This window comes from Cephus cinctus, unplaced genomic scaffold (assembly GCF_000341935.2).
Source record: "Cephus cinctus unplaced genomic scaffold, Ccin1 Ccin1_scaffold0108, whole genome shotgun sequence".
Classification (NCBI taxonomy): domain Eukaryota; kingdom Metazoa; phylum Arthropoda; class Insecta; order Hymenoptera; family Cephidae; genus Cephus; species Cephus cinctus.
Window position 1 is genome coordinate 47,978 of NW_014332843.1, and position 19,998 is coordinate 67,975.

The window sequence follows — 19,998 nt, forward strand, 5'->3', positions numbered from 1 at the left end:
GCTACATGTATTTTAACCCATTGTTTTATTATATTTAGTTAAACTATACCTTTTTCTCTTAATTTCGAGACCTGAACCTATTAGCTCTTAAATCCAGATAAACCCTTTACCAGTAGCTTCAACCAAACTCCCGTAGAACGAGTGAGTTTTCCAAATCAATATATTTAGTACCTGTTTGTGATCCTCATCTTAACTATCGACCAAGGGACATAAACGCAAATAGGCGTGTTTTAGCACCTTAAAGTGGCAAGAACCCAATACCTTTTACGTGATCTTTGATCTCAACACCTATGCTAGCTCCCTGATGCTCCCGCATACGGTCGCTCACGCATAAGACGTAACAAATCAACTTACGCGTTGGCAAAAAATGCTCACAAATTACTTTAAAAAATTATAATAAATTAACCGTGCATTTTTTCCCGTAGTTTTCTGAGTGAATTTGATGGTAAATTTTCAATGGTCAATTTTCCGCTACAAATTAGTAATTTCATTTTTTTTTGACTGAGTAATAGTAAAGAAGTGGAGGGTAAAAGTCGGTTAGGCACAAATCTTCGATTGTTTTTTATTAATTATTAATTTGGCCCTGAAAATGGAGCTGACACAAATTGTTATATTCATAAGGGAACCTTTAGCTATCGATTGGTATAACTTTCATACCCTGAACTTCAGCTTCATGTACACCATATATTCAAAGTCTAGCTTGACTGCACTATCTATTCAATAGACTATTTATCGAACTGCAACATCTCTGTATACATATATTTGCTAAACACAACCTTTTTAGCTGTAAAGCTGCGCGCCTACGCAATGAGGACGAATCGCAACGGCGTTGTTGTAGGTAGTGACATCGTGTTCTGATGTAACTGGATCCTGCGTAATTTCCGTCAGAATATGTCCTCCAGTAGCTATACCTCGTCCAGTTTTATTATGCTGTGAATCATTAATTTATGTAATCACATACTCTCTTTCAAGATTCTCGAGATCGAAGTGCTCCGAATTAGCGAGATACAAGTGATTAAATATTTCTCATCTTTGTCCCTAAATAAAATACCTTTTATAGACACAGTCATCAAGCAGTGCCGAAGACATCGCGAGAAACTAGTTAACAAGTAATTATTGAGTGCAAGTACATGTACATAATTGTAAATTAAATACATCTTATTTAACTAGAAAATGACACTACGTTATTCAATTTAATTGTCAGATACTTGAGTAATAGCCACGAATGAAGTTGATCAATTTTATATAAAATGTTTTTTTTTTTAATTGATATCTATAATAGCATTAATATAGATATATCAAGAAATAACACTTCTTAATTTCACAGGCTAATCAAAAGATGAATTACACGTTTCCCATTAGCATTTATATTACTGATCAATAGGCAAATGATTTTATTACAAAATGAATTTAAAAATCAGCTATACGGATTTTATTGTGGAAGTTTCCTCGACACATACACAGAAGATTGTGTATATAATGAGAAAAATCAAACCTTTATTATTTGTTTTCAATTGATTTGTGAAAATGACAAAACAACTAAGTCAACTAGATTACATTTTTCTCATCATTTTGTTTAACATGATTTTCCAAAATAAAATTTACTTTGTGGCCTATTAAATTGTCTTGGAAATCATCATTTTGTCTATTACATTTAACTCTGTTGCTTTGCTTTAAATAATATCACTCATTGAACTTGAACGAAGCTGGTGTATCACGATATATTCATAATAATTGCGAATTTATTCAAGGCATAGAATAATAATAGCCATAAAGTTTTTTCCACGCCTAACATTATCACGTCATATATGTAATTACTAATTATCAGTGTAGAACTTTATGTAAAATAAAAAAGATATTAAACTTTACATCGTTGGTGTTATACTCACTTTCATCAAGGCACGTCATGGTTCATGGCTGTGATACTTGGAAAAGATTTTGATCCAAAAGAGCGTGTTTCTACGCGATCTCCATGAATCTCTTATACACCTGATAAGAATATAAAAGTGAAGTTACATTAGATAAATATGTTAGAATACATACAATAATATAACCTCCGTGCATCCAAAGATATATTTTTGAAATTAAAAAGTCAATGTTTCTTTAAGATTGTACATTCCGATTAATGGTTCTAAACGAGAATTACATGCTACTTTTGTAACACGAAAGGCGAAAATGTATTTTCTTAAAATCACTAAGGCGGGAGAGGTACTCATCATTTGCATTCAGCCACTTATACAAAGGCAAGCTATCCCTGCTTAAAAAATACGATAGAAATTTAATCTATACCTATATGTATTTTCATATAAGCAGTACGTCTATCTATGGTGTTCGCGACTACAGCGCCACTGTAGGAAAAGTATGTAGGAGGAGAAGGAGAGTCAGTGGCAATATGGCGAATGATCGAAATGTACGCAAAATAAAGGCTCTTATTATAATACAATCTAATTAGTGTACATCGTTCGCAAACAAATTTGGCGTCCAACAAGCAGCATCGAACCCATGTGGGAAAAAGTTGTGTTATCAATCGACTGAGTACCGCGGGAAATAAAGCATAAATGTGCAAAAGTATCTCCGGCGTGGAAAGCACGAGGCGTCTAACGAGGCAGCGGCCATGACAGGCGACGAGTAGAACGACGTTCGTGGGATGGGCTTCGAGAAGCTTCGAGCAGCGAGAAGATCGTGAATTTACGTTCGCGAGAGCATTCAAAGTGACATTTAATAACATCGAGAAAATAAGTGGTCGAGCACGCGATAGTCGTCGATTTTACAAAACAAATATCTGGACAAAAGTGACATTGAATTCGCAAAAATCGTGTTAAAAAAAATTGATTAAATTCATTCGATAATTATCGGAACAGAAAAGTGTGATAATTATCAAGCATATGATGGTCATAGCGTTCCTAGAAAAGTTAAAGAACGCGCATTGTTAACGGTCGGAGCGAAGGCAAGACCCAGTCGGAAAACATCGACTCGTTGTCCATTGGACAGAGCGTCATAGCTCACGAGTAACGAGCGTCATAGCTCTCAGGCGCAGAACAAAGCGCTACATTCACGCGAAGGAAAGCGGCCATCACACATGCCGAGCGTCTCACGCGACAACACAAGGAGAAGCGAGGCACAGGAGCAACAATTTGCACAGCAGGTCGCGCATCAAAATAATGCAAACAGAGATCGGTAAGTTTCAAATGAACCACGACGATGCGAAATCAAACTTCCAGTTCTGACATTACCCGAGTTCAAAGGTGTTTTAACGAGTGGCTTCTTTTAAAAGATGCTTTTCAGTCAATGATTCACGACAACGGTAGTCTCACACCAATACAAAAATTTCAGTATTTAAAAACCTCGCTTAAAGATGAAGCATTACAAGTTATCGGGGGTTAGCAAAACTGCTCATTAACACGCATCTTAACAAATTGCTAGAGTTTCCAACCGTCGCAAAGGATAAGCCATCAACTTTGCGTCAACTCATAGTGCATATTCGCACACACCTGAAAGTGTTGAGAACATTCCAGCTTCCCATTCAACATTGGGATGAATTATTGATACATATGGTGAAATCCAAGCTCGATTTCAACACGCAAAAGGACTGGGAGGAAGCGGCTAATCGAAACAAAGAAGGCAGAAAAACTTTAGAAAAATTTCTTACATTCTTAGGCGATCGATGTCGCACTATAGAAATGATCGACCGAGGAAAAAATAAAAGTGAAGCATCGAAGCCGCCTCCATCGAAAAAGACAAGAAAGTCGGTAGCAGTTGCCACTACTACGCAACAGAGTTGTTCTATTTGTAGTAATGCTCATCCGGTGTACAAGTGTCCTGACTTTCTGCAAAGGTCGATATCAGATCGAATCCAGGAAGCAAAATCGAAGAAAATTTGTATCAATTGTTTGGGCAAAGGCCATTACGGCACAAATTGTAGATCGTCTGGTTGTAAGAAGTGCCAGAGGAAGCACAATACGCTTCTACATTTGGAGTCGGACGAAAGCTCGACCGCCGCTACGAAGAGTAACGAAACAGCAAAAAATGCAGTCGTTGCTATCTGTACAGAGGAAAATAAAGCGAGTAGTACATCGGCGGAAATATCTTCAGTGATAAACGTTGTACGAAAGCCCAGCATGCAGATTATACTATCAACAGCTCGTGTCTACATCGAGGATGCAAACGGTGCTCAGCAGAGATGATCACAGAAGATCTTGTTCGCAAGCTCAATCTTCAATGCAAACGACGAAACGAGTTCATCACAGGAATTAATCAGGCGCAAACGAGTATTGCAAAGACGGTTGAGGTAAAAATCACGTCGATGCACACTGATTATTCAACGCAAATCGATTGTCTGGTGCTGCTAAGCATTGCGGAACGATTGCCACAGGTAAAAATCGATAAAAAACTTATATTATTGCCGGAGGGACTGCAGTTTGCAGATCCATCCTTTCATGAACCAGGAATGATCGACCTCCTAATAGGAGCTGGATTATTCTGGCAGCTACTGTGTGTAGATTCAATTCAACGAGCCAAAGGTCTCCCAAAACTTCAGAACACTCTTCTAGGTTGGATTGTAGGAGGTGAACTAATCGACGCAACATCGAAGAACCCTTCACAATTCTGCGGATTAGTGACCAACACGACGCTTCAAGTGCAGTTAGAAAGATTCTGGGATCAAGAAGAATCTCATGAAACTCGACGTCTGACAAGAGAAGAAGTCGAGTGTGAAAGACAATTCACAGATTCATTGCAACGAAAAGCGGATGGAAGGTTTATTGTGGCGCTACCGCAAAAACCGGATATTAAGCTTGGAGAATCGGAAACTCAAGCCAAAAGACGGCTATTTGCTCTTGAAAGAAGATTCAAGGCTAATCCATCTGTCAAATCGCAGTATGTCCAATTTCTAAAGGACTATGAACAACAAGCTCATATGTCTCTCATGCCGGATGGTGCGCACTGGACACCTGAAAGCACTTTCGTGTTGCCGCATCAGCCGGTGATTCGTCCAGACAGTTTGACGACGAAACTACGTGTTGTTTTTGACGCATCGGTAAAAACTTCACTCGGAACAGCTTTAAATGATAAGCTCATGATCGGACCTAATCTTCAGAAGGATCTATTTGAGATAATTCTAAGATTTAGATCGCATAAATTCGTCTGAACAGCTGATATTACAGCTATGTTTCGCCAGATTCTCGTTCGAGAAGCAGATCGAGGTTTACAAACTATATTGTGGAGAGAAGAACTATCGCAGCAGATTCAAATGTATCGACTGAATACCGTCACATACGGTACGGCACCAGCACCGTATCTCGCTATTCGGTGTTTACGCCAGTTCGCTAAAGAAGACACGAAGTATCCGCGAGCGGCATAAGCGATAGAAGAGGACTTTTATATGGATGATGTGTTGACCGGCGCGGAGACAATCGAAAAAACCGTCGCTTTGCAGCAACAAATCTCGCAAATCCTTCAAAGACGTAAATCCTCAAAAGAGTTTCAGCTTAGAAAATGGCGTTCGAACGACGATCGAGCATTAGCAAATTTGTCACACGATCAAGAGGCTGACAGCCTATTAAACCTCGACAAACAGGGAGCCCTAAAAACTTTAGATCTTCTATGGGACGCAAAATCCGACGATATGCAATACAGTGTAACGACCGAGAAACCGGGAAAAATCACAAAAAGAATAGTCCTATCCAAGATAGCGCAGATATTTGACCCGCTTGGTCTTCTTGGCCCAGTATTGATCAACGCAAAGTGCATCATGCAGCAAATCTGGCAATTGCAAACCGGCTGGGATGAAAATCTACCGCAACAACTTCAGGATATCTGAGACGATTACTACAGTTCGCTGTCGCAGATCAACGACGCACGCATACCGAGGAATATAAATCCAGGAAATACTAATGGAAAGTTCGATCTTATCGGATTTGGTGACGCATCCGAAAAAGCGTATGGTGCGTATCTGTACGCGGTGAAAAAATTCGAAAGGTGAGACGAATTCTTATTTGATATGCTCAAAGAGTAGGGTAGCTCCATTAAAAACAATATCGTTACCGAAACTCGAGCTCAATGCAGCGCTTACACTCGCAAAACTATGCAGTACGGCGATTCAAGCATTCTCAGAGAAGATAGAAAATATTTATCTTTGGAGCGATTCAATGATAGTATTGAGCTGGATAGCTTCGTCGCCTAATCTTCGCAAAACTTATGTCGCTAATCGAGTGACAAAAATCCAGAACTCAACGCGTGATGCTGTATGGCTTCATGTTCCGTCTGAGAATAACCCAGCGGACTTAATATCAAGAGGTATCACAGTAGAAAATTGGAAGACACGAGACTTGTGGTGGCACGGACCTACTTGGCTCACAACTGGAATTGGCCAGAACGTAGAACCATCGACATTGACACATCTGAAATGCAACCATCGGCTGTTTTGATTTCAGCAAAGAACACAGACGACGGGTTGAGAAAATTCTCGACTTACGAAAAGCTTGAAAGAGTGATTGCCTACTGTCTCATATTCAAATTCAACACTTTCGGCACAAAACGCAAAGGTTCTCAAACGGTAGAAGAACTGGAGCAAGCTGAAAAAGCTATCATCAAGATGACTCAGCGAGAAGTATTTCTACTTGAACACAAGACTTTGGAGCAGGGTAAGCAAGTGCCAAAAGGAAGCAAGCTTGCAGCTCTCAGCCCTTTCTTAGACGAAAAAAGACTTATTCGCGTCGGCGGAAGATTGTCAAAGGCAAACATCCTCGAAACTCAAAAGTATCCGATCATTTTACCAGATCATCATCACGTGACGAAGGTAATAATGAGAAGAGAACATCTACGTCTACACCACTGTGGACCGGAACAATTACTGTATTCAATGCGGCAAAAGTATTGGGTTCTCAGCGGACGCAGAGAAGCTCGGAAAATTACAAGCAACTGCATACAGTTATCGTAGCAAACCAAAGGTGCCTGACGTTATGATGGGCGACTTACCAAGCAAACGCGTTCAAAGTTCCTTGAAGCCATTCGCCAATGCAGGCGTAGATTACGCTGGACCATTGCAAGTGCGGGAGAGTCGTAGACGAGGTAGAGTCCATACAACGAAGGCCTGGATCGCGGTTTTCACGTGTCTCGCAACGAAAGCGATACACCTCGAACTAGTTTCTGAGCTGACTATAGAAGCTTTTTTAGCAGCTTTGCGCAGATTCGTAGCACGTTGCGGAATCTGTTCGACCATCATTTCGGATAATGGGACAAATTTTGTCAGCGCAGCGAGGGAATTGAAAGAAGTATACGCGTTTTTGGAGAAAGAAAAGGACACTATAGCGGATCATCTGTGTCGGCAACGCATTGATTGGCAATTCATCCCTCCAAGAGCTCCACACTTTGGTGGACTTTGGGAGCCGGCCGTTAAGGTTGCAAAGCGACACCTGAATACCGTCACCAAAGGACTTGTCTTCACATTCGAAGAATATTCACATTGCTAGTCGAAATCGAATCCGTCCTAAACTCTCGACCACTCACCCCTCTCTCAAGTAATCCCAATGATACATCAGCATTAACCCCTTCCCATTTCCTAGTAGGGGACTCACTGTTGTTGCCGGCTGAGCATTGTTATATCGAGGTGCCAAACAATCGTCTTTCCCGATGGCAGCATATACAAAAGGTTCGGCAACATTTTTGGAACCGATGGTATCACGAGTATCTGTCCGAACTGCAGAAGCGGCAGAAATGGCATCTCAAGGGCGATAATCTCAAAGTAGGCACACTAGTGCTATTGAAAGAGGACAACGTTGCACCGCTCCAATGGCTTCTTGGTCGAGTTGTTGAGGTGCATGCAGGAGATGACAACGTTTTCAGGGTGGCGACCGTTCAAACTTCGAGCGGCTTATTCAAAAGGGCCGTCAAGAAGCTCTGCCCTTTACCGATTGAAGAAGATAACAGCGAAATCGACAATTCAAGCGAAGACTAAATCGTCGAGAAGCGATTTATTTTATTTTTTTGATTTTCATTATACAGTCTAAAAATCCAAAGAAAACAAAATACGTTCAACAAAAGTTGTAATTGATCGAAATTTGAGTTCTCATAAATAATCCATATATCGATGTTGAGTTTGTTAGAAGTTAGCTTTAATCATCTTATTTTTGCTTCTCAATATTGCATTTATCCATTATTATCATTTACTTTCTTAACTTGTTGAAAGACCGTCTTTCAAGGGAGGCGGAATGTTCGCGACTACAGCGCCACTGTACGAAAAGTATGTAGGAGGAGAAAGAGAGTCAGTGGCAATATGGCGAAAGATCGAAATGTACGCAAAATAAAGGATCTTATTATAATACAATCTAATTAGTGTACATCATTCGCAAACATATGGTAATATGAAATTCACGTTCTATTACGTATATGATGCTATATGATTCTATATGAATCATATTTTTATATGTATTAATATGAAAATGCGTGATAGGAATCGAATCGTTTTCTATCGTCACCAACTAATTAGGGAAGAATATGAAATAAACGATAACCTTTTTATATGGCTTAATATAACAAATGGTTTTCCCAACAATTATCATGAATTTAAGGATGCATTGCACGTACATTTCCCACCAAGAATCTGATTTGATTCGAATTTGAGTGCTTTGACACGAGAATAAAAACTGAGAAAAATCGACATCTTGGAAGATAGGAAGAACGTTTATTTTTAATAGTAATAACGTATATTACCTGTCGGTGTACGTTAACGATTCAAGATAGAAACCTATTAAAAACGATAAGCAATTGATCTGCTTCTTTTTATATAAGACGATGGAAATTGTATAGGAAATATTAGATAACGAATCTAAATTTTACGAACCAAAAACACGATTGGGTTAGATAGGATTTTTTAAAAATCGTTTTCTATCGTATTTTTTAAGCAGAGATAACCTTCCAGCTTTTCAAATACAGTGCAGCTTCCATAATTCTCCTGATTCGGGGTTGCGTGTTCTCGGAAATCCAAAACTACAGCCCCCGCCATTCAGTTAAAAATAGACGAGACTCCGGGATAAGAGAGGGTTAAAGCGTAGCGTGATCGCCCATTTAACAGTTTGCGTGTCGCTGTGCGCGCAGCTTCTGCAAGCAGAGCGGGGAAACTCTCTCCGCCAACTGTCGTAATATTCGAGGAGAGGCAAAGAACTAGAAAGTCTAAAAATCACGGAGACTGCACTGTACTACGAAACGCAAATATTCTCGTTAAACACACAGTAATAACTTTTTATTTTGTATGTCTACGATGTGTTACCTTTAGTCGAACGCTGTCATCAATTATATTTACACAATCGACTATTTTAATCGATTTATTCATCTAGTTGCATTTTTGTAAAAGAAAAGGGTATTTTGTATTATCGCTTTATTTTTATTTCTCTTTAGGATCATTACATTGCGTAGAATATGATCGACTGTTTAATGTTAATTGAATTTAATGGTTACTAAATGATATTTCATAAAACGTTTATATATCTATAACTTGTGATTATAATAATTGTAGTTTGTTACAAGTGCAACTATTATCTCTTGATAGTTATCCACACAGAAAAATTTAAGGTTATTTAACGCATCTAAATCTATAATATGGACATTAACATTACTCACTTTCCCAGTGACTTAATTGCCGACGATGATTGCTCGGTTGGTATTACCCTCACTGCTTATGAACGTTAAACAAAATTTTATAAGGATTTGGATAATTGCATATAAAGATTGATGTTTGTCCTTTATTTATGTTTTTCGTTTTGCGATGTATATTTTGTTTTTAATAGATATACAAATTGCATCCGTTTAATTAATGAAATTAAATTGAACTAATTGGGTTTTATTAAATATTATCGTAGTGAGTCATTATTACGACGGATACGAAGTCTGCACTGTGTATTTATAGTATGGCCATGTTTAATTTTCAATTGAAATTGAAGAACGAGTAAGAATGAAAAAAAAAGAAGAAAGTATGAATAGTCGGGTAAGAGATTCTAGTTTTTACGATTTGTATGCCTCAGTGACATAAGTCGATTCTAAGATAAATTTTAAATAGTATACGAAAAAGGATATGATAATTACAAATATGAATAAAGCTAATTGATCGAGAAATATTAACATACATACACAGCGCGAACTCTCGCTTACCGCCTTATCCTTAATGTTTTAATAAACAAATCATTTGAAACGCTTATCTAAAGGTTTACTTATTTTATCCCACCGATCCTCTTGATCCTTTACTCTTCGTTATTAGTTAGCTCCATAGCGTTGTCTCATCTTGAGGAGAGGGTTAAGGATAGGATTTTTAATTTTGAGAAGACTTAAAAATATGCGCTTTAGGTTTTGTATTTGTAGAGAAACTAACTTGTGAATATTTCTGAGAATTTTTATCCTTTGCTTTCCTATTTTTTCTCCATTTCATTGTTTTCATTTAATTTACATATATACTGAGAGTTTAGATTAAAAAATGGAGGCGGAAATTCAGTATTTAGTGCTCACTTATTTAATCTCATCGTTTTATTGTGGTTTCATACTCTTTTATGTAAAGTTCAGATTTCGTATATTTTTTATATAAAAAAGTTTTAATAGTAATTAATTTTCTTTTTCTCTGACCGTAGTGACTGTGATATTTTTGCTAAAATTCACGTTGTCATATCGTCATGACTCATTCATATTCGGACTTGCGCTGTTCATTCCTTTAAAGACATTTACCATGGCTTACGGAATGCTGTATTGGTAAAGGGTATTATTATGAAGAAGATTAAGTGTTCAATGATTTAGATCTTGTAAAGAATAAAGACGTCAAAGGAAAGTGCGCACTCGTTAATGGAAGAGATGATGTTTCGCTGAGGAGAGGATGGATAGAAGTTTTATAAGTTATGCTGGTAATTGTTACTTTATCAATATTTTAGCGATTTAACATCCCAGCTTTTTTCAGTACATACCACCCACAACACAGATGTGGACACGTTGAAGAGGAAACGGAAGGTTTTACTTGGAAGGTCGGGAATACGGAGCGTTGCGATAGCGCGAGCTCGAGCCCGATGTAGTTGTTGTCTTGTACGACTTCCATGCGCGGCTCGATGATTCCTCTGCGAATTTTATTGATTGATGCATTTTCATTATTATAAGTTTCACACAACACCGAGGATAGAAACATTAATATTCTACATGCTAGGATATACCAGGCTCGAGGCTTTATGATTTACTATAGAAAAACGTGGGTGTTGTTTTAAAACAGAAGTATCAATCATTCAAGAAGCATTTAAAACATTACCAATCAATTATATCACTTAAAAAAATCATTTAGATAGTTTAAACTCATTACACGTAGCAGTGACTGATTTATGCCATTTTGCTGCCTGAAGCTTTCTTATTTTTGTTTTTTTATTTTAGCAATATGATGTTCTCTATTCAGAGAAACATCTCGCGACTGCATCTAATGTGTTTGATTCGTGTCGACTTATGTTAAACAAACGAAAACGTATCGATTCGATTTGAACTCGGATTAATTTGCACACTTGTGCACTAATATCAGACTTATTTTCATCGTTATGGTCATAATTTAGGAAACACTCGTTGACCGTTTTCATTATATTAATAATATTCATATTTTGCCGTATTAACAATGGTAGTGCAATGTAAACCCGGACAGTATGATCGTCAATGTTTTCTCTACGCATGTGTATAACACATACTTTTAATTTTATTTTAGAGTTTCGTCATTTAAATGAATTTGTGATGTATCAATGACAAGATGCGTGAAGATTTTGAAATTTATAACGGATATGCGTACATATAGGTGGGACTGAAAGTCAAAACGGCGCAAGTTGTTCTATTTGACATAGTGTTGTTAATGTGTTTCAAACGCGACTTACATAATACTCGAGCTTATTCGACTTGTGCAGACTTTTGTTGTTATATTTGATGCGTAATGGACAAAATCTGGGCTTGGGTCACTTTCCAAATTTTATTCTGTAAGGTAGATTCTTCAACGACCTATTTTCAGAAAAGAAAAAATCTGCCTCTACGACGTCAAATATAAGATCAACTTGAATAAAGAAAGAAAAATTAAACTTGTGTCGTTTTGCTTCACGGGTAAAGATATACATATAAATTTGGATAGATATTGTGCTAATTATACCAAGGTGCGCAATTTAAATCCATGGTTCCTGGAATTCTCATTGTCAATTGTTCAAGTTAACAAGTTCAAGTAACAGAAGGTTTAGGTTTAGGTTTACCTTCGTGAACATAACTTTGTCAGGAAAGAAAGCGATGGCACGGCTACAATAGATAAATAATACCCAATAAACATTAATTATAACATATTCAACTGTTACTCAAATTTTACACGTTGTTAAAATTAAAACTCTTGCACATTATTAATACCAAAAAAGACAATTAAATGCTTTTAATTGGTGTAATGCATACTTATTGTATGCTGGAAAAAGTGCAATTATATAATTACAGCTATAAAAACTGTTTACTCTGCTCTTTCAAGGGAAATTAATTGTCAAAATTAAACTATTTCATTAGTAAATATTACGATACGCTTCTCGAGAATTTTTCTTTTTTAAAATTGAACGTTATGGATTTCGTTTTTAATCATCCTTTGGACTTAAATAAAAAATAAAAATAAAAATAAAAAGAGAAGATCAATGCTACAATAAATGTAAAACTAAATAAAGGTCAAAAAGGTAAAGACGAAGTAACATCATGTTATTAAGAATTGCAAAAAAAATTTCAATATTTTTGTAAGTATTCAGAGTACAAACAATAAAATACTTTCGATTGTCATAGTTCGTTTTAGGAAAAAATGTTTCATAATTAGTCTATAAATAAACTGTATATTTTTGTCAATTTAAAATAATAAAATTCCTACCAAGCCGCGCATAGCTTTGCATAAAATTTAGTTTGTAAAGTATACAAGTATATGATTTTGCACTAAAATATATATATCTTGCTAAGGAGTCAGTCAAAAATCTGGTCAGTCAAAAAAAAAACATATTTTACTTCTAGCACTCCGAATAAAACAACTCCTGCGAGGCTCGATTGTTTGATTAAATTTCGAAAAATGTGTTATTTATTAAATAAAACTTCATTACGCACTGTGTGTTTCAGATAATTTATGTATTTATATCACGAATAATTGAATTGAATCCAATGCGTTATTAAGACAGTTAAATATAACATTATAAGAACGTCGTAACTCAAATTCGTTGAACTTTTTTGAACCTGATTGTGAAAGGGTCGACACATGGAAAATACTCACAATTATACAACAATAATTATAAAAACCTGCAGAATAATTGCCCATTGACGTGAAAAATGTTCTTTTGCCCAAATTTAAACAAGCCCCGAAGAAAGATGTTTTATAAAAATATCTCATGGTGATTTTCAATGTCAATAGCCTTATTAAAAATTTTCCAATTGTATTCTTTGATGTGAGTAGTATTTCTTGACTTTAAGAGTAGTTTTGAATAAAGTAAAAATGATGACAATTTTTTTTATCTGACTGTCTGACTAACGTGGAACACGCATAAAAAACTCGGATCTTAAAGGGTGAATTTGCCGTAAAAAATATTTGATCACATGAAACTATTGTCACAATCTCGATCGTGATGATAGAATATTTTTATAATGTAGCCTAGAAAAAATGCATTTTTCTTGTTTCACCATGACATTGAAATTTAATTCTTGAGAACCATGGGCAATAATTTGCACCTCGGTGTTTGTTTATGCACAAAGACCTGCATGCCAATCCTGCTAATTTGTATAAAACACGAACAAAGAAAATTGTGCTCCTGAAACACTATGTGTAAAGTATAGATAGATATAAACATTAAAGTACCCGGATAATCCGATGACTCGTAATATTCGTGTGATGAATGTGGCACGGCATCATCCTCATACTCATAGGTAGTATATCTCGAGGAAGGGTAGAGTTCATCCCTAAATAAATGATAATTCATCATTTACAATTTATAGAACCGTAGACACTAAACAGAGTCTATCCATGTGTATGTTTAACTGGCAGCAGATTTATCATTTTTGGTAAGATGAAGAAAACTTACACAGAAGATGAGGTATAGTGACGATCAGCATACCGGCTACTACTACTTGATGAGGCGTGATAATCATAATCATGATGCGAGGCTACGCGACTGCTTGGCGGCGGAGTTGGTGCATCATACCTACGGGATGAGGTTCTTTTTTACGTTTTAAGCAACATGTTATTTCTTCGGAAGGTGCTTCTAATCCTCAGGTAATTAATACATGAAGATATTACCCATAACTTTGGTCCATGGCAACTCTTGCACGATCTAATATGGAAAACACTTTTGTTTTGGCTGGCACTGGACGTGTTATTGGGCCTCGACTTGAAGGAGGTGGAAGAATAGCTGCAGAAAGAAATTTTAGGATTTATGATTAGTAGGCCTGACTGTAAATGACATGAACAAGCGCCTTATACATTTGTCTCCCGCGCGCGTAAGTGTGTATGGATATGAATGTTCGATTGAATATAGCTGTGTCCAAAAATGTACATGATGTCCAAAAAATATACAAAATATTAAAAAATTATTGTAAAATATACATAATCTATTCAACGTTTTGCATAACAGAATTGAAAACACAATAAATGAAAGTATTAAAAATAATTATTCTCGATAAGTTCGCCATAAGTTTCGTTCAGACAATCCAGACCAACAATTCTTCTACCCAATTAAATAATACATAAGTTTTTTAAAGAACATAATAACTTTTTAAGATCTATGAAATTTTTGGCCATATTAATTTAATTTTTTTTTAATTGTTGGGTGTGAAGTGTCGTCTTTTAAGTGACCAATATTAACTTTTCAATCTTGTTAGAGATTGTTAGGCTAGGACTCGGGTGGGAGTCACTCAGCAGCCTAGGAATAGACGAAACGAATTTTTTAGGGATCGTGAAAAAATTCTGCCACAGCCCGGATTTGAACCGGGAACTCCAGGGGTCTATCCTGTCGCGTTACCAGTTTCGCCAGCGTGGCTCTAACAGAATAATTTCTTCTATTCCTAGGCTGCTGAGTGACTCCCACCCGAGTCCTAGCCTAACAATCTCTAACAAGATTGAAAAATTAATATTGGTCACTTGAAAGACGACACTTCACACCCAACAATTAAAAAAAGAACATAATAACGGGTTTCAGTGCCGATACCAGTGGAATGCCACACTCGTTCATCCCGTTACTAACCTAAAACTCAAAAATCGCAAAGTCAAATGCTCAAGTGTCAAAGTTCCAATAACAAGTAGTCCGCTCGTCCGCACAGTGCTTATGAGAACTGACAAGAAGGCGTGAGGGGAAGACGAACTAATAAAAAGAACTAGCAGAAAAACGTTATTCACTTTTAAAATGTTGTATTGCTCCAGTATCAACAGTCTGTGAACGAATGCGCTTGGCGCTTGAACTGTGAAAGCATTGCTAATTGCGCAATCTATCTGAAGCAGCTAAATTCTGCCTCACACTAGTGTACCTGCCACCACGCAGCCATGACTTCTGATTGGTTCATCTTAAATGCTTCCCATTTAAAAACTATTTCGAATTTCGACAAACGCTTTGCGGGAGAGTGTTCTTGGGATTTTCAGCTATTCCCCCTATATAAACTATATAAACAGGCACAGTTTTTTTTTGGTGAAGATGGTATATTGCAGTTGCCTGTCTAATAAAAATAAAAATAAACGATAACCTTCTTATATGGCTTAATATAACAAATGGTTTTCCCAACAATTATCATGAATTTAAGGATGCAATGCGCGTACATTTCCCACCAAGAATCTGATTTGATTCGAATTTGAGTGCTTTGACACGAGAATAAAAACTGAGAAAAATCGACATCTTGGAAGATAGGAAGAACGTTTATTTTTAATAGTAATAACGTATATTACCTGTCGGTGTACGTTAACGATTCAAGATAGAAACCTATTAAAAACGATAAGCAATTGATTTGCTTCTTTTTATATAAGACGATGGAAATTGTATAGGAAATATTAGATAACGAATCTAAATTTTACGAACCAAAAACACGATTGGGTTAGATAGGATTTTGTTTCAATCGTTTTCTATCGTATTTTTTAAGCAGGGATAGTTACGCCAATGCTCCCGGAGGATTTTATATAGTTTAGTTGAGGTCGATGTGCTCGAAGGGAGATGGTTTGAGATTCGCTCGGGCAGAGATGGTTTGTTGCGTTTAAGGGCAGGGGATGAACCCTTGAGCCAAGATAAGAATATAGTGCCCAGCTATCGCCCGATGCCCTGGGGAAGCGGCCATGGAGAATCTCGAAAAGTTACGCACCAATTCATTAAAAAATGCTCTCGATTTAGTTTAAAGGAACGACTCGAGAGAAATGAAGAGTTATTGGCTATAAAGATTTCGACCAATCAGAATGATTATTTCTCGAATTTGGCTATAGTCAAAGCAGTTTGTCTCGGGGCACCAACCAAGATGCCATGAGCTGGCACGCGCTCCCGTGCTATCTATTGATAGTTTTTCTGGCTGTGTTTCGATACGGTATACAGAAGGTTCTTGCCTATGTAATTCTCGCGCTCCTCTCGCGATATCCAGGAAATTCTAGTGGTTTTCTGAGTGTATTCTGGAGGTGTAATGCTGTGCCCTAGTGCAGTATTCGCCTGAGTGTCCTCGGGATTCAGTTTTCGGCCCTCACGGAGTAGCTGCACTAGCTCCGGTGAGAACTCCCAATTTATTAAATAGTGAAGGGATTTCGATTTGATAGTTCAGATTCGTTCTATTACGTTCTCGATTCGTTACTCTCTGTCTCTCGCGCTATTTGTCTGACTCTTACTACGACCTTCTCTACCTCAACTTAGCAGCCTCAGCGGTCGTGCATTTCCGTAACCGTCCGCTCCTGCTCGTGCATCCAGTTGCGTATGCTGATTTTTCAAGACTCCAAAAATCAGCAGCTACGATTGCGTTTCTCGATTTTACGCGTCCTTAAAAATCGACAGGATCCGTTAAGTTATCGTCTCTTCTGATAGGTTCCATCAGAGCTCTCGTTTTGGTGGAGTTAGGCCTGTTCCACCCCAACTCCCAGTTTATATCAACTCGTCAGCTCCCGGTGGAAAAAGAATTAGTTGACGCCCGCCTGGCTTGCGGATGCGTGAGTGAAGGCTGGATGGCCGAAGGTAACGTAGGTTGGTTCTCGAAGATAGTTAGTTTTCGAATTGTTTTGCTATCGGTATCGAGTTAAGAAAATACGTTACAAGTTGTAACATTCGGTTGGTTCCACAATCGCGTCCTACTAAAGCTTCTCCTTTCCGACATAGCTCTAACAACCATATTAGAGTCATGAGTATTATCAACGTTTTGAATCTCATATGTAACTAGATATAATGATTAGTATCTATTATATATCATAATCTATTTATATGAACTACCTTTGATTATGTTTCAATTTTAATTTCTATATTTCCTTTTCCTACTATTCCTAATACTTTATGGGGTCCTGCATAATGATTGCCTAGTTTTTTTGGTTTAGGCTCTCTCAAGAAGAATACATAATCTCCTACTTTTAAATTTTGTTGATTTATCTTTTTATTATAATAATGTTAGATTTCGAACTAAGTTCTAATTAAACTTTATCTTGTAAAATCTCGTTTATTGTGGATTATTGTGACTAACATAAGTCAACTAAATAATCACTGTATGTGAGTAACCTATCTTCTTCTACGAGTAGATTATTTGACGGCTCTCTGGCTAATTGATCAAACACTAGCTCATAACCACTCTTCCCATTCTGAATCATTATTGACGTATTGTTTTAAATACTGTGCTAATACATGATGGGATCTTTCAATTGATCAGTTTAATTGTGTATGGAATGCTGTAGTCTTGAAACGTTTAACACGGAATTGTTTTGCGTCAAAATAGCTCTTGAGGCTCCAAATATACAAATGAGCTTTATTACACAGACGTCACCCATAGTCATGGCTACAGTGTTATTCAAAGGAATTCCTAGTGAATACTTACAAGGAACATCACTTTTGTATCCCCCTCCGATTTTGATGAAACTGAACTATGTTGTAGCGCTTGAAAATCTAAGAGGCACGTGTTTTTCTTTTATCGGCGGAAAACGGTTTTAGGGGGTGAAACCAACCCCCAAAGTTCGGCATGTCGAGGGGTGATAATGCAGTTTCACCTAGAAGGGATTGACTGATTTCAATGAAACAAAAACTAAAATGTTTCTCATCACGAGTAATGTAAAATGCACCTAGACATTAAAAAAAAATTGTCTCTTGTGGGGGGTGAACCACCCTTCGATTATTCTTTTTTTTTCACCCTATTTAAAAAACTTACGAATCGAATTTAAAGAAACACGTACCATTTGAAAGAGGAAGTAAAATTACAGTTTACATGTTTTTGCTCTTTTGCCGGAAAACACGTTTAAGGGGGTAAACTACCCCCTGCATACCGATGCATGAATTCCCATATAGGACCACTTATCGCGAATTATAAAAATAAAATGTGCGATTTTCATTGAAGATTATAATTTTATATCTGTGAATTGGCATAACTTTAGTGATTTTTATATTTGAATGATGTAAGTATTTAAAAGAAGGAAAAAAAGATGCTAGAAGGGAGACTCGAACCAGCAATCCTGCGATTATTAGGCTCGAGTGTTACCCGGTAAGCTACGCAGTCTGTTTCAATACTGTAACACATTTGGTTGACTAAAGATAGCTAAAGTATTTGGTCACTTCTTCATGTCGTTTTATTGCATCATGTAGTTGCTGAGAAATGAAATTATTATTGAACAGTCCGATTGCACATGATTAGGATGAATATCAATTCCTTGTGTATAATAATATTCTGTTCACCCTGTCATGATCCCAAATATCGATTTTTACATCCTTACTGTCCGTTGTTTTGCGAAACAGATTTATTAAGCAACTGTTAAAACATTTTAACTCACTATCGCTTTTCAAGTTTTGTTACAAACCTATAAAAAAATGTATTAGTTAACTATACGTGATTATTGACAAGTTAATTGTTATTTAAGGTAGTCCTTTTATGAAGCTGGTATTAAATGGGTATCCAAATTTAAGATATGTTGAATATACAGTAAAAGGGGATATGTGTACAAAAATCAGGTGTAGTTGCTGGCATTTGAGACGAAATACGTGATATTAAAAGTCAAGTGTTTTATCATGATCTTCTGAGGGAAATTCATCACGACCGCTCTTTCAGTTAATAATTTACGTCCTCGTCAATTACGTGTATATATAACTGATTCCCTAAAATATTCTCTGAAATTTCCGGATTTCATAGCCACTTCGAAAATGAACAGTTACCGAATATTTAGCTGTGATATTTAAAGTTAAATAAGCATGAATTCAATCATATCTGGTTTTCTTCTCTTACTGTCATTGGTAAAAATGACAAAATTGAGAAAACGAAGTTCAACTGTAGATAAAAAAACTGTAGATCAAAGGTCAAATATCACTATTGTGATATTTTTCAGAATTAGTAAATCATTAAATTTCATTAAATCAGCCGTAGAAGAGTATATTGAATACTTTTATGATTGGAGTGTTGCATTATCTTTATTTTTCATTATGTCATAATGGATTGTGTTTTTGACTAATTGTTAGTCAAAGTAGTAACCTCCAGCCTCGTGATTTTCGTACTCACCACGTTAACGGTTTATTTTTAATAGTGTATTCCAACGTAACCAATTTTGTTTTCAATAAATCTTTTACTTGCTTTCGAGAGTTAAGCTCCAACTTTTTACTCGGGCAACGAATCCTAAAATACCGGACTCCCGAATATCCATTCCGGTAGTCAAACTTGTGAATCCAACACTTGGGCACACAACAGCATCATCTTTCACTATGAGAACGCTAAACTACATGTCGCTCATAAGACACTACAAAAACTTAGGGAGTTAAAATGGGAAATACGGCACCCGCCGTATTCCTCTGATTTTGCCCCTTCAGATATTCATCTGTT

The 19,998-nt window shown here is 36.8% G+C and overlaps 1 protein-coding gene across 11 annotated transcripts in view; it reads right to left on the reverse strand.

The window, feature by feature from the left end:
* Window positions 1-19,998, reverse strand: part of LOC107274785 (KH domain-containing, RNA-binding, signal transduction-associated protein 3) — a 137,852-nt gene that overhangs the window by 46,204 nt on the left and 71,650 nt on the right. For 4 of the 11 annotated variants that reach the window (XR_003061917.1, XR_003061918.1, XR_003061916.1 and 1 more), the window contains exons 6-10: window positions 14,285-14,396; window positions 14,070-14,204; window positions 13,847-13,947; window positions 1,890-1,989; window positions 777-930 (exon numbers count right to left, since the gene is read on the reverse strand). Coding sequence is in view for 4 of the 11 variants with exons in the window: in XM_015754296.2 (XP_015609782.1) it covers window positions 10,987-11,087; window positions 13,847-13,947; window positions 14,070-14,204; window positions 14,285-14,396 (449 nt within the window). In the remaining 7 variants the exon portion in view is untranslated. Of the gene's footprint in view, window positions 1-776; window positions 931-1,889; window positions 1,990-9,717; window positions 11,088-13,846; window positions 13,948-14,069; window positions 14,205-14,284; window positions 14,397-19,998 lie in introns of those variants that run through there. The other 7 variants (XR_003061920.1, XR_003061921.1, XR_003061919.1 and 4 more) reach the window with 3 other exon arrangements.